Source organism: Chiloscyllium punctatum, chromosome 38 (genome assembly GCF_047496795.1).
Source record: "Chiloscyllium punctatum isolate Juve2018m chromosome 38, sChiPun1.3, whole genome shotgun sequence".
Classification (NCBI taxonomy): domain Eukaryota; kingdom Metazoa; phylum Chordata; class Chondrichthyes; order Orectolobiformes; family Hemiscylliidae; genus Chiloscyllium; species Chiloscyllium punctatum.
In genome coordinates this window covers 29300246-29316082 of record NC_092776.1, presented here as the reverse complement: position 1 = coordinate 29316082, position 15837 = coordinate 29300246, and the positions used below count along the sequence as shown (strand labels likewise).

The 15837-nt window shown below is 42.9% G+C and overlaps 2 protein-coding genes across 2 annotated transcripts in view; both read right to left on the bottom strand.

Annotated features, from left to right (window-relative positions):
* LOC140463267 (L-seryl-tRNA(Sec) kinase) overlaps positions 1–6916 on the bottom strand; it is a 32514-nt gene extending 25598 nt beyond the window's left edge. The window contains exons 1-2 of the mRNA XM_072557026.1: positions 6811–6916; positions 3165–3322 (exon numbers count right to left, since the gene is read on the bottom strand). Coding sequence (XP_072413127.1) covers positions 3165–3322; positions 6811–6916 — 264 coding nt within the window. The remainder of the gene's footprint in view (positions 1–3164; positions 3323–6810) is intronic.
* A 4343-nt stretch (positions 6917–11259) lies between these two features.
* Positions 11260–15837, bottom strand: part of adam9b (ADAM metallopeptidase domain 9b) — a 52938-nt gene continuing 48360 nt past the window's right edge. The window contains exon 22 of the mRNA XM_072557504.1: positions 11260–14347. Coding sequence (XP_072413605.1) covers positions 14173–14347 — 175 coding nt within the window. The 3' untranslated portion in view covers positions 11260–14172. The remainder of the gene's footprint in view (positions 14348–15837) is intronic.

The following is a 15837-nucleotide window of genomic DNA, read 5'->3' as shown; positions in this document are numbered from 1 at the left end:
TTTCTACCACAGCCTGTTCAATCAAATTATTTTCTAATTTCCTTCGTCATCATGTAGTATGAGGAATTACTAAAGTCATTATTTTTCTTCTCTTTACCCCATTCAGCTCCTGAATCTTGTACTACATCTCATTAGGTTAATAATAGCTCCTCTTCTACAGGCAGTGATTGATTTCTGTCTCCAAAACTACTGCAATTAGACCTAACTTTGAAAACCTTTCTTTGCTCAAGCTATCATTTTTCACTAAAACCTACTTTATCTCAAAATTCTCTACTCCAATTTTCCAGTGCAGTAACCTGGTGAATTGCTTTCAATCTGATTTCTGTTCTGCTCACAACAAAGGGAATGCCTGCCATGACTAAGTGACATTAATATTATTTACTTTTTAATGCTTTACAATATGACTTCCTATGCTATCAACCTTCACTGCTTCTCCTTAATGGTTTGCATCCTTGACATTACCTCTAGTGATTACTCCTTTAATTTGTCTAACAACACTGGCAATTAATTCAGTCCCAAGCTGTGACATTTTCCAATTTTTTTAAATTATTCATTTTGTGGGCTGTGGACATCACTGTCTGGCTAGCAAAGGTGGTGTTGAGCTGCCTTCTTGAACCACTACAGTCCACCTGCTGAGTTGACCCACAATGCATTAGGGAGGGAATTCCAGGATTTTGACCTAGCAACAATGAAGGAAATTCTACCCACATATTTACATGTTATGTCTTTGAAACTTGGTTTAGTTGGCTATTTGCTGATTCGTTTGTCTCATGAAATGTCACAATGGCTATGCTATGGGGAAAATCACCAGTCTTGGAGTCAGAATTGAGGTTCAATGACAGAGTTTATTAAACAAGGAAATACCAGAGCTCCAGGGAGAGAAAGACACCAACAACACAATGGTCAACTGTGATTCTTCTCTCAACCTGGAACATATGTCAAGATACTTCTTTACATCTTTTGACACCATAGGTCAGTGATGAGATTATTGTCTTTGTAACATGATTTGTTTATGGCAATCATTGCAAAATCATTGACAGTTTCGATACAGTCTTTGTCAGTTCCAATGCAGCCTTTGTTAATTTCAGCGCGATTGTTGTTAGTTTCAATGCAGACATTGTCAGTTTTAATGTGTGTGGAAGTCCATTGCTGTAGTAATGGACACAAATCGCACTTTGTATTGAGTCCGTATCAAGCTGTTAGCATTTCTCTCAAAGGTGTTGACTGGACCCAGACACTTCAGCAGGCAGTGTATGTTACTCATGTGTATTCTCTCCCTCACCCGCCTTAAAGTAATCAACTAGGTTGTGAGTGCATTGCGCTGGCATTCTGGTGGCCGCAGGCAGTGTCTGTATTTGCTCTGCTGTCTCCCCCCATTTTGTGGTCCGGTGGCCATCTTATATGTAAAGTGGCCAACTCATGGCTCCGTGGCCATCTGTGTGTCTAGTGTCAGCCTGCCCCGTGCCATCTACCACTTCACTCACCCCTTTATGGTCAAGGAGGCAACATCAGAGGTCTCCGGCAGACCACCCAATTTACATGTAGAGGTAGGTCATCTCTAGGAGCTCCTCCTCCCAAGGAGTATCATGGAGTGCCAATTTTGTTGGGGGCTCTGCTGTGGTGACACTTGCTGCTGTTACAGTTCTCATAGGTAGCGCCTTACAGCACAGCTTTAAACACCCATGGCCCACACGGCATGCCAGCATGAGTGCAATGAGGAGAACCATTCTGTGTGCCAAATAGGGTCCCCAAGATTTACCAGCTGTCTGTAATTGTGGCTTCCTGTCAAAAGTGATCTAGCTGGTCTTGGATATTGTTGATTGCTTCTGTAATGTTATAAGAGGCATCAATAACATGGGTGATACAATTGTCACCAGTAATTGTACAAACGCCCCCTTGATGTGCTAATTGATAATCCACCCACGTAACATGTCTGCTGTGTATAGAGGCTGAGTTTAGCCAGCTCTATTATTTGCTTCCAGAGCTTTTGAGGTACTATTGCCAAAGATAGTCAGGCCACATACTAGGTAATTTTGGATTTTAGTGTTAACGACCCCAGTGCCCCCGAAAGATAGAGATCCCAAGAATCCATATCCCAGTGATGACCCCAAAGTGGTGGGGACCTGCCAGTCAGCACAGAACTCCTGACTGATGGAGCGAGTCACTATCCTTCTCTGAACATGTTCCCTGCTGGGACATGGTACAGTAAAGGGTGCAATTGTCCCTACTGCAAACAGGTTTGGGAGGTCTCGGGTGTCTGTCGCATAAGTCCCCTTAAATAGAGAGAAAAAAACTCTTTGCTACTTGATAACTTACATTGTCCTGTCCTTCCATCTGTCTCTCCATCCACGCTGCCGCTGATTCCCCGGGTCCCCACCCCCCTCCCCTGCCCCCTGAGCTGGTGAGTATTGAATGGGTACATCCATGTGGCAGAGTTGACATGGGTGCTATTGCACTGATCACATATGAATTCTCTGCCTGCAATCACATTGAAGCATGCCTGCTCGCTGCAGGTGCAGGTAAACTGTCCCCTGGTGACTAAGTCTGAGCGCATGAGTCATTTTTGGGAACCAGGGCATGAACGCATCCCCATCCCTGTCCTGTGAAACAGAATGGGTAATTAGCAGGTTTTAAATGGGTCTTCCCTTCCCTAGGCTGGTGGTCCTGTTCAGCTGCACACATCTACCGCCTGTATTTCCCTATCTGCCCTTTACACGGTGCTCCCATGGTGTATCCTGTATACAGGTCGCAAGAAGTCCACTCCGGGGTGATCACAAATAGGGATTCCACTGATCGCGCCAGTGGGTAGCAGACGGTTCGGTTCCCATGCAAGCTGAGGTGGAAGAGGTTATCCTCAAATCCTGTCATGCTCCTGACATTTGTGACACTTAAACACAGTGAAATACATACGGATATATACATTTTGCAGTCAAAATAATCAGTCAAAGTCTTTGCTTGTGCAGTTGTGCTTCTGTATCGTTTGTTCTGTTATGTCTTCGGTACTCCCCCTGGGATAACCTTCTTGTCCAACATTTCTCTTTGCACCTGTGAAATGGTCAATGACATTAATTTGGTCACACTTTAAACGGTTTTAGTTGGGTCCAGTGCTTCCATGTGCCTTTTCCTTTAATATCTATGCAGGATAAGGTGTCCCCACTTATTACCATGTCGTAAGGCCCATTCCATTTTGGGGCAAAGTCTGGGTTGTCAGGCAATGCTTGCACTAGGATGCAGCTCCCTGCTGCTGGGACCTCAGGGAAGACTTTAAGTTTCCCTGCCTTGTCCTTTTTGTCCTGTTTATCAATTACAGATTTCCGTATCCCTTTCAATTGGGCACTCAGTTTTATCACATATTGCCAAATTTTGTCTTTTTAGTGGACCCACATTAGTGCCACCTGTGATTATTGTCACATGCAACTGCATTGCTCGCCTGGTCATTAGTTCATATGGTGTTTGCCCGGTTGCCTGATTCATGGTGGCTCTTAATTTCATTAGTATGGCTAGCAGCACTTCAGCCCATGTTCTGCCTGAAGTTTGTATAGCCTTAGGTAAAGTATTTTTGAGCATTCTACTCATTTTCTCTACCATCCCTGAGCTCTGGGGGTGATAAGGGATGTGAAATTTTTGTCTAATGTTGAGTAATTGGCAGACAGTCTTCATGACCTTGCCTGTAAAATGTGTCCCTTTGTTAGAGTCAATCTGGAGGGGTATCCCCCACCTGGGGATTACCTCCTACATTAATATTCTGGCTACAGTGGTCACGGTGCAGCTTTTGGTCAGGAAAGCTTCTACCCACCGGGTGAATTGGTCTATGATGACCAGGCAGTACATTTTCCCATGCAAAGGTGGTAGTGGCCCTGTAAAATCTATCTGAAGGTGTTCCCAGGATCCCCTGGGTCTGGGCTGGTATCCCATTCTACCTTTTATGGGTGTCCCTGGATTATGTTGTGCACAAATCATGCATCTGTGGTAGTACTTGGCCACATCTCTTCCGATTCCCTTTTGCCACCACACTCTCCCTAAACTTGTTATCATGGCCTCTCTACCTGTATGGGAGAGCCCGTGGTGCAGTTCGAGCAATGTGTTCTGTTACCACCCTTGTCTGCTTGCCTCCAGGCACCACCCTCCCCTTTGACTGTCCCCTGCAGTTTCTATTGCGCTCTATCTTCCTACGGGGTGCCCTCCTGTAGCTGCTGAATTTGAATAGCATCTTTCACTAATTCAATAGTGTCTATTGCAGTCTCGTTAATGGCTTCTCGTTCTGGGGCTTTCTGAGCTGCTCGGTCTGCTGCCTGGTTTACTTTGAATTTTAGTCAATTTGGGCTCTCTTTTGCTGGCTCCTTTTGATAGACTTTTATTTTTATTACTGCAGCCTCTTTTGGCTGTTCACTGGCATGCAATAGTACCTGAATTCTTAACTGGTGTCTCCGAAGTGGTGAGCCCTCTTCTACCCCATGCCACCATGTAGTCATGGACTACACCGAAGGCATATTGATTGTCAGTATATATATTCATGGATTTTCCTTTTGCTAGTTTCAGTTCTTTAGTGAGTGCTACCAGTTCTGCTACCTGTGTGGACTGACTCTCATCAATCCTTCCAGACATAACTGTTTCTAACTTATAATTTATCACAGTCCATCCTGTTTGGGGCCACCGTGCTACATATTTTAGTGACTTGTACGTGAAGAGGATCTCCTCGGCTTTGACTAGGGGGATATCTTTTACTTGCCTCCTATCCTCATCGCCATCTATATCTCTACAGTTGTGCAGTTCCCCTGCATCTAGAATTCCCTCAGCTGGGTTTTCTCCTGTAGCCCTAAATATTATCACGGGCCAACTTGGCAGTAAAAGAACTGCCGTCCACTTTGCCCTTCTCCTATTGGAGACTGCCCTCAGTTTCCCTGTGTTAGCATCTCTACTAGGGTGTGTTTAGTGTGGAGGATGACGTTCCCCGTCATTACTATGGACTCGCTAACCCTAACGGGCCAAGCAGTGCAGTCTAAGGCTGCTATGCACCTGGGCAACACGGTGATTCCTGGCCCTTCTGTAGTTGACTAGTACCCTATGGGCCTTCTCCTGCTACCGTGTTCTTGGGTGACCACTGCAGAGTAAAACACTCCCTCATTATTACAGTGGATGTGAAAATCCTTGCTGAGATCTGGCAGCCCTAGCCCGGGAGCCAGTGTGAGCTGAGTTTAAGCTGACTGTATGCCTCCTCCGTTCTGTCCCCCAAGTACAGGTTCCAAAACGGGCTTGCTTCCTTTAGTTAATCTCTGGATCGGTTCAGCCAATTTTGCGAACTCTGGTATAAAGCTCCAACTATAGTTGAATAGCCCCAAGACTTTTCTGAATCCCTTGAGGGGACAGGTCGTGGTTTCTTGCGCCTTCTTGCGGTCATTGGGCATTTCTTTGAGTCCCTGGGATATAAGGTGTCCCAAGTATAAGACTTGTATATTGTCAATCTATGCCTTTGTGGGGCTGATTTTTAACCTACGGTTGCCAATTCATGTAATACTAGACATAAAGCTTCTTGGTGTCCTGGCCCAGACTCTGAGTCAATTAGGATATCACCTACATATTGGAGGGCAGTGCTACCCTCTGATAAATCTACTCTCTTCAGAATGTCACTCATCATTCTGTGAAAAATAGTGGGACTATTATGGAACCCTTGTGGCAGACAAGTCCACATGTACTGCCTGTTCCTCACTGTAAAAGCGAATTTGTTCTGGGCCTCAGAGTGTAACAGGATAGACCAAAACCTGTTGGCTATGTCGAAAACAGTAAAACTCTTGTGCTCAGGGCCAAGCTGTTTAAGATGGTGGAGGGGTCTGCTACAATGGGTGCAATTTGGGGGTAACCTTATTTAGTCCTGTATAATCAATGGTGAGCCTGTAGTTCCCATCAGACTTTAGTACTGGCCACGTTGGAGAATTAGTTGTGCTTTTGGTTTCTTTCAGGATTCCCTGTTTCACTAGTCCTTGCATTATCTCTACAACTGCTTTTTCTACTTCAGGTTTTATTAGATATTGCGGGTGGGGCTTATGCTCCAGCCCGGGAACCCTTATCACACCTATGTTAACTAGACCTGTATCTAACTTTGTTTCTGCCCATGTTCTGGGGGGTGGAGGCGTAGATGGCTCAGAATCCCCCCCTTTACGAGGTTCCAGTCCATACTGGTGCCTGTAGCCACTTTAATAGTTTCAAGGTGACTTGTAAGTTTCCCAGTCTCAGTCTTCCGATCGTCCTGACTGGGCCAAATCAATTTCCCTTTTGCACAAATATTAGAACATCATATTCTTTCATGAGATCGTTGCCATTATGGTGCCCTTGTTATTTTGGCATGCATAGAATTTCATGGGGATATATACAATGTTTATTTCTACGAGGATAGTTTTGCTTGGGTAAGATGGCGTTTTATCTGCTCTTACCTTAGTTAAGTGAATCATTTTATTTGTGTGGGGTAAGGGTAAGTTTGTGATAGATATAGATCCTGTGTCTACTAGCATTTCACATCTCCTCCTTCCTATTACTGCGGGCACATAAATTCTCCCCTCTCCCTTGCCCTCACAAATGGGGGCAGCTTGGTTGTCAGCTCTGCTGACCTCAGGACTCCCGTGGTGATTCGGGTGATGTTTGGAAGTGCCCCATGCTTTTCCCAGCATATTGCTTCTGTGTGTCCTGTTCTTTTGCAGTGGCGGCAGTATTTTACATTGTTCCCTGGTCTATTCCCTGCTCGTGGGACCCTACATTCTCTAGCAAAGTGACCTTGCCAGTCACAATTGTGGCAGTATTGTTTTATTCTATTCTCACCTCCATTCCAGTAGGTTGCTTTGTCAGGTCTTGCCTTTATTGCAGGAGCTTCTGCCTCCTGCAACCCGCTAGCCCAGTCGACTAGGTCATCATAATCCTGGGACATTATTACTCCCATTTTCAGGATGGTTTGGTGTGTGCTAGAGAGACCATCTTTAAAAGCTTGGATAAATGCCCGGTTCCCCCCAATCTGAGTTTGCTTGCTCTCAGCATTCCCGATAGAGCCTAAATAATTATTCCCCATATTCAGAGGCTCCTTCCCCTTTAAATTGCTTCGTGGTTGTGATCTTGTTCCAGTGCGTGGGGGAATTTCCTAGCATCCTCTGGATTTCTTCTTTAAAGTCAGTGAAGGGTGCCTGCTGGGCATCTGTCTCAGCTGTGAGGGCGCCGGCATGTGTCCACCATCCTCCCCTATAACCTTGGCCTGCTGTGGCATCGGGTCTGCCAGCTATCTGCCTCCACTTGTCTGCTGGGCAAGCTGACCGGACCAGCTGGTCTATGTCCCTCAGGTGTAGTTGGTGCCCTACCCATACACTATCCAGATTAGAATTCCTGATGAAGGGCTTTTGCCTGAATCGTCAATTTTCCTGCTCCTCGGATGCTGCCTGACCTGCTGTGCTTTTCCAGCACCACTCTAATCTAGAGTCTGATCTCCAGCATCTGCAGTCCTCACTTTTGCCTTTTGCCATATACTATCCAGCTTTTTCCAGAACCGGGTGTTTGCGCTCCAGGACTGTAATTTGCCCAGGGAGGTCATAATCTGCTGCCTCTCCCCTGGGGGAATGGTTTCTAATTTGATTTCAGTTGTGATTCTGTCCCTCCTCTGGTAACAGGTGCTAAATTGAATCCTTGCACGGTTCGTCCAACAGAGGGAGCAGTTGGTCCCTGCTGGACCTTTTCGCAGGAGGGGAGAGTGTCAATTTCTCTTTCCTCTTGTATTTTTTCTAATGTGAATTCTAGATCCTTTATCCTGCTCTCCGGCTCTTTGACTTGTTCTTGGTCCTTTCTCCACCTACTCGTGGAGGCACTCACTTGCTCAATTAGGCTGGCTAATTGCTATACCAACATTACCCCTATCTTTTTAGTTTTATTCCATTTCTGCTTATGTATCCACACTCTCTGTTGTGCTAATGTCTGGGATGGGTCCCAACCACTTTTCTTCATTTGCTCTGTCAACCCTGTCTGTCTGCCTTGTATTTCTCAATAAGGGAACCTGCAGTGTCCCCTTTAAAACTTTGATCTGCCATTTAACAGATTGTTACCCCCAGATACCACCAACAGAAATGTGTTCCTAAATGGGGACTTCTCTACCCCAGCAAATAATACTGTCCGAGCACCCTCGTATGGCCGTAGCAGTCTCCTAGCAAGGTGTGCTGTCTACCGGTGGGACTTCTCTACCCTCCTGGCCACCCCTACTGACCCAAAGCCTCCAGATAGGCCCAGAAACCTACCTCTAGCCCAGTGTGCTCTTGACCGGTGGGGATTCTTTACCCTCATGGCCACCTCCACTATTCAACCTCTGTCGTTCTACTAAGGACTGACAGGGTATCATGGTTACTCAACTTTCCACCTTGATCAGAGTGATCAACTTTACGGGCGGCACGGTGGCATAGTGGTTAGCACTGCTACCTCACAGCGCCAGAGACCTGGGTTCAATTCCCGCCTCAGGTGACTGACCGTGTGGAGTTTGCATGTTCTCCCCGTGTCTGCGTGGGTTTCCTCCGGGTGCTCCGGTTTCCTCCCACAGTCCAAAGATGTGCAGGTCAGGTGAATTGGCATGCTAAATTGCCTGTAGTGTTAGGTAAGGGGTATGGGTGGGTTGCGCTTCGGCGGGTCGGTGTGGACTTGTTGGGCTGAAGGGCCTGTTTTCACACTGTAATGTAATCTAATCTAAACTCCCCTTCCTCACCACATTGGAAATTACAAGTACAAACAGCACCCAACTTTTAACTTAAACTCCAACTGGACTCTGTGTTGTTCGCACCTACAGAGTCCAATGTTACCTGACTTGGCCACTTATGCTTCATAACTCCTAGTGCCCTCGGTGCTTCAAATTCCTACTTCAAATTCCAACCTTCACTTTGGGGAGCTACCCTCTTAACAACTGGTTTAGGAATGGGCTTTTGAAACACGCACAACCTTGTCCTCTGGCTGTTTCAGCACAAGCAGTAGGTTCTTACTACAGTTAGTACAGTTAACACCTATTCTCCACAGACGTACACAAAAACTTTTAACTCAGTGCTGTAGCAAATCAGACAAAACATTCGGTATACCTTTTAAATGGTGTCCTTGGCCCGGTCTGACTCTTCGAGGAGAAAGTGAGAACTGCAGATGCTGGAGATCAGAGCTGAAAATGTGTTGCTGGAAAAGCGCAGCAGGTCAGGCAGCATCCAAGGAGCAGGAGAATCGACATTTTGGGCATAAGCCCTTCTTCAGGAATGAGGAAAGTTTGTCCAGCAGGCTAAGATAAAAGGTAGGGAGGAGGGACTTGGGAGAGAGGCATTGGGAATGCGATAGGTGGAGGGAGGTCAAGGTGAGGGTGATAGGCCGAAGTGGGGTGGAGGCGGAGAGGTCAGGAAGAAGATTGCAGGTTAGGAAGGCGGTGCTGAGTTCGAGGGATTTGACTGAGACAAGTTAGGGGGAGGGGAAATGAGGAAACTGGAGAAATCCATAACCGCCACAAATTCACCTGCACCTCCACACACATCATCTATTGCATCCGCTGCACCCGATGTGGCCTCCTCTATATTGGGGAGACAGGCTGCCTACTTGCGGAACGTTTCAGAGAACACCTCTGGGACACCCGGACCAACCAACCCAACCACCCCGTAGCCCAACACTTCAACTCCCCCTCCCACTCCACCAAGGACATGCAGGTCCTTGGACTCCTCCATCGCCAGACCATGGCAACACGACGGTTGGAGGAAGAGTGCCTCATCTTCTGCCTGGGAACCCTCCAACCACAAGGGATGAACTCAGATTTCTCCAGTTTCCTCATTTCCCCTCCCCCCACCTTGTCTCAGTCAACTCCCTCGAACTCAGCACCGCCTTCCTAACCTGCAATCTTCTTCCTGACCTCTCCGCCTCCACCCCACTCTGGCCTATCACCCTCACCTTGACCTCTCTCCACCTATCGCATTCCTAATTCCCCTCCCCCAAGTCCCTCCTCCCTACTTTTATCTTAGCCTGCTGGACACACTTTCCTCATTCCTGAAGAAGGGCTTATGCCCGAAACATCGATTCTCCTGTTCCTTGGATGCTGCCTGACCTGCTGCGCATTTCCGGTCTGACTCTTCCCATTTGCAGGTACAAATTGGTTCTTACCCCGGCCACCCAATCATGACCTTCCACCAGGGGACCAGTACTATGAACCCTGCTTACTATGCCAATTGTTATGGAGAAAATCACCAGTCTTGGAGTCAGAGTTGAGGTTCAATGACAGAGTGTATTATACAAGGAAATACCATACCCCCGGGGAGAGAAAGACACCAACAGCACAGTGGTCAGCTGAGATTCTTCTCTTGACCCGAAGGACATGTCAAGATACTTTTATACACCTTGTGATACAATAGGTCAGTGATGAGATTATTGCCTTGCTAACATGATTTGTTTATGGCAATCATTGCAGAATTGTTGATAGTCTTGATACAGTCATTGTCAGTTCCAGCGCAGCCTTTGTTATTAGTTTCAATTGAGGCATTGTCAGTTTCAATGTCTGCGCGGAAGTCCATTGCTATAGTAATGGGCGCTAATCATTCTTCCTGAGAAGGATGATTACTGCAGCCCTAGCTATTAGCACTTTGTATTGAGTCTGTATCAAGCTGTTAGCATTTCTATCAAAGGTGTTGGCTGGACCCAGAGACTTTGGCGAACAGTGCAGGTTACTCGTATGTATTCTCTCCCTCACCTGCCTTAAACTAATCAACTGGGTTGTGAGTGCATTGAGCTGGCATTCTGGTGGCCCCAGGCAGTGTCTGTGTTTGCTCTGCCGTCTTTTCCATATTCTGGTCTGGCGGCTATCTTAGGTTTCAAGTGGCCAAGTGATAGCTCAGCAAAAATCTTGTGTGTCTGTGTGCCTTGTGTCACCCTGCCCCGTGCCATCTCCCACTTCAACTACAACATCTCATTAAGTGAATGCAAGTACATAAATCTGAAAATTGTTTAATATGATCACAAAGGCTTTGCACAAAGTGCATTGCTGAAGACAGAGTAGAAGAAATATTGTCATGCTGATGGGTGTAATTTTTTTTTGGCTCAAGATCAATTAATATTAGGTTCCCAATGTATTTAATTCTCATAGTTAACACCTTCACTTTGTGAAGCCAAAAAACACATCTAAAATATTTTTAAATTTTTGTTTCTCTAGGTTGTAGAAACAGAGTGACATATAACTAAAACAGTTAAAATCAGTAGAAGTAAATGTTGCAAAAACAATCACCAGTCCAGATCCAAAGTAAATGTTAATGTTTAATAAATCAGGGATTCCTTCTATGGTACATCTATAAATCCTTCTTAGATGCTTTTTCATTTCCTTCATTTAACAATCATCATTCACAGGTAATTCAATACATAAAACAATTATTTTATCTATATTTTATAAATTATTCAGATTTCTAAACAATATTTTCTTTAAAAATCTGCGTTAATACATAAAATTCTGACAGTGTATTCATGGCAAAATAGTGATTTGATAATCTGGAATAACATGGAAACATTCTCCTGCACTCTTGACGTTGTTTAGATTAGGTACAGAATTTAAAAGAATCCTGAATGTATAATTACTAATCAAAACTAAACACATGTAGAAAAATTTGCAATTCATACCAAACTGATAAAGCCTAGCTAATTTTATTTTAACATAGTTCTCTGCATTTTTTCCAATATTTGATTCAGCTGACTCACCCCTCTTAACTGGTTCAAGAGCAAAAGCTGCTGTGATTGACTAGAGCTTAAAATCACAGTCAAAATCAATTCAATCAAGTCAAACCTACTTAAAATGGAAAATGTGAAAGTCTGGAGTACAATGTAATTTAAGTTCAGTCCATTTTGTTCATTTTCTCATAGCTTGTCAATTGAATCACTGTGAATATGATCACTAGCAATCAATTCCATAGTAATCCCAGACAATTACAGATGAAGTAATACTTGGTCTAGGAACTATAAGGACATTCCTTTCAATGTGTCTCAAGTATTTTTTTCAACACTCAAAATATTGAAAAAAAAACTCTGAACACCTGGAATGGATGGAAAGTTCACCCCCATAGAGGTGGTCAATGATCATTGGAGGGACTAAATTCATTGTTACCCCATTAATATGTCTTTTTGGCAGACGAGAAGAATCTTTGGGAGCAAGCCAAGACAACCTGCCTACTGGAGAAGGAGGGGGAGGGGGGCTCTATGTGCTCCCAATTTGGTGGCAGAGGCACAGATGGGAGGCAAGAGCATAGGCTCTGAAACTACCATGGCTGGTGCCTCCAATCCCACACATCCACACTTTGCATGGGATCCTCAAAAGTGGACTGAGCAACTCAGCATTGTGGTTGCTGGTCTCAGATTGATTACTAGTTTTTGTCATGGTATATCCAGGTACAGTATACTAAGAAACTCACACTTAAGTACCTAACTGCTAACTGCTAACCAGCAAACATTCTCAATGATGGGGACAGTGAATCAGTTGCGCATAACATGCCCAGCCTACTCTCAGAGTACAAAATTTATAATCACAGCCTATTGTTTAGGATACTGATTTATTACTGATGTAATAGATTAAAGTGCAATTTAACTTCTCAATTAATTTTAGCAGTAATCTTCACTCAGGTAGTTCAAATAAACTGGAAAGTGATGATGTGAGCACTAGTTAATTTAAAATTAAATCGTTTAGGAAAATTTACATTTTCTTATGTTTGGACAGCAAGATTTCATAGAACTGTTAGTTTTCTTTTGCGTTGTGCGTCCACTGTAGTGTAAAATGTTAACAATTTAGCTGGTGAATAATGAAACTTAATCTAGTAATCAGTGTCCTTTTTAAATTATTCAAACACATAATCAACATTACATTGCTATTTTCTGTTTTTAGATCATGTCATCATGTAAGATGCAAATCCAATTTAATCTTATTCTTTCACGATCCTAACCAAAACAACTTCCCACTAAGGTTTTTTGTTGTTGATTATTCCCTCAGTGTCTGCAATTATGTCAAAGTACTAACAACAGTTTTGAGTTGGTGATTTGAAATTACTCTGAACTGATGCATCTCAAACATATACTGTTCATAGTTAAGCTGAAAACGGATTAACACCCCATAGGTCCATGTAACTAGAACAACAGTCAAATCTATTTACATCAAGAAGAGACATGCAAATTTATACTGTGCAAAAAAGAAATAAACATAAAACAATTTATTATAGTATTAACTTGAACAGAAACAAATATTAGTTATGTAAACGAGGAAATTCAGATGTACCCAAAGTAGTATCAATAGAACAATAGATTTGTGCATCAGTCCACAGATGCCTGAGTATTGAGTCAAATTTGGCTTTGAGATGGAGCGGGCACACATTTGCAGAGGCCAGGCTTTTATTCTGGTCCAGTTGAAAATGAATGTCTTGGGGATATCTTGAACATGTCATCAACGGCCTTGAGTTCTTTCAAGGACTGTGATTTTTACGCTTGTTTTTCCTATCCTTTCAAAATTAAAACTTAAATTCCCTTGATTTTTCCCAAGTGGCCTCCAATGATTACTTTTAAAGGTCACTGGTTAAGGCACTCAACACCTGATATAATCAAGCGGAGAAAGTGTCTGTAAATTGTACTTATTTATTTTTCAGTTTTGCAGATCAGGGTCCTAGATCTGACGTCTTCCTAATTTGCTTTCTGAAACACCTATTTTTATTTTCAGGGTGATTAAAAGTTACCCAGACAATATGGTGCACTTCTGACACATCTTGGGCGTAGCAACTTGCAATCCAAAATCGGGAAGTCACATGCATATTTTGTGTGTGAAAATCAAGCAACCATGAACTGAATTTATCCCCTGTAAAGATCTTCTATGAATAATTGCACTTTCCTCTGCCAAGTCCAATTTTTAAAATACCCTGAGAATTTACATTTGTGAAGCATTCAGAGCCTGGTATAAGAGCAGCTGTGGTATTAAGGTGCTGCAATACCATTAAAACTTTATCGATATTGAGCAAGGCTTCGAGAAATGTGTTGTGAATCTAACTGTTGCAAGAATAATTAAAGATAATGATAAAAGAGAAATAATATACTGTACTTCTTAATGCTTTCCTGAGGTATCCTTTTGATCACTAATATTACTGAACGTAAGGCACAATTTATGATCATTTAGTGCTAAGGTCAAACTTAAGACTGGTGGGATGCAATAAGTCTAGGAGGCACAGCTGGTCTAGGGGGCACAGCTGGTCTAGGAGGCTCATTTGATTGAGGAGTTACAGTAGGTCTAGGAGGTGGAACAGGATTTTGATAGTTTGGTGCATAGGCTATGTAAGGTACTGGATTTTCATTTGAAGCATATTGCCTAAAAACAAAGAAAAAATATGACTTTTGATAATAATAACATAAAAATGCAATTTTCACTGTTTTATTAAAATTATCATAGTAATGATAAGCTTGCAAGCATTTATTCTTAGTGACCAAGCTGAATGGTGTGATGCATGTAAAAATGAAGCCAATTCTTTTATACACCAATAAGAAATACAGAGTCTCATGGAACTCGACAAGTTGGACAATTTCAATGTGTTGTTAAATAACAAGACAAAACTACCAGTCAGGAAGTCTTGTTAAGCAATTAATAATAAAGTAACATTTAACAAAGCATAGCTTTGACAACCAGCAGTATTCCTATGGCTGGATTCATTTGTTGTAAAGACATCTTTAAAAGCATTGAAATGTAATGATAGAGTTTGATTAATAACTCAAAAGTTATGGCAAAAGACAGATTCTGATGTTAATTTAAACAACACAATAAAATCATTCTTAAATTATCTACAGAAGGAAAAATAGGTAAAGTTTATACTACTGTCCTTATATTTCCCATCCCCGACATAAATCTAATGAACATGTACTGCAGTCAATACAAGGCCAATATGTCCTCCGAGAAGTGCAGTGCTCAGAACTGAATGCAGTGTTCTTGATGCAGTCTGACCAAGACTCTATAATGTTATAGCATAACTTCAACCCAATTATATTCCAGCCACCTTGAGATAAAGAAATATTAGGCTTTTGATTGTTTTATGTGTCTACTCAATTTTAATGATTTATGCACATAAATACCCAAATGTCCAGATCTTCCTCAGTTTAGTTTCTCACAATTTGTAAAATAACCCAAGTTGTCTCTCTAGAATCCAAATTGGATTATCTCAACCCATAATGCACTCTTATAAATCTTTATATCCTTTATAAATTCCTGCTGCTGTCTGCTTGATTTACTATGCCTCCTAAATAGTGCCAGATTTAAAATCTGCTGAGAAATTTCTTGTAACACTAGCATCAAGATCAAAGGGAAACCTTCTGAACAGGATGGGATGAATGGAAACATAACCCTGAAGAAGAATTCTCTACTGCACATTGTTTATTTCATCTTGATTTGACACTTCCTACTCAGCTAAACAACATTTGCTGTCCCAAACCCCTCCAAAACATTTTGTGTTTACAATTTTTCTTTGAGAAGCTTATGCAATATCATGCAGCCTTTAAATGACTCATTGCTAGCTTCTTTGTTTTCCTTCCATCTGCAGATGTACCTCCCACTTTAGCCCATATTCCACTAAATGTTGGATAGCTTTAAGGAGTGGCTAGAAGGCCTCCCAAACCCTCATGCAGGATCCACTGATTCTACCCAAAGTCTCATTTCTTAGATAGAAAAACACAGCAGAGAAATCTCATAAAAATGAGATGCTTGACCAGTTAATTTATTTTTTTGGTGTCATTGGTTGAAAAGACTCATCCGAAGTCCCTGCTCCACTTTGGAAAAAATGCTATGTTGTCTTTTGCATCCAACTGAATAAG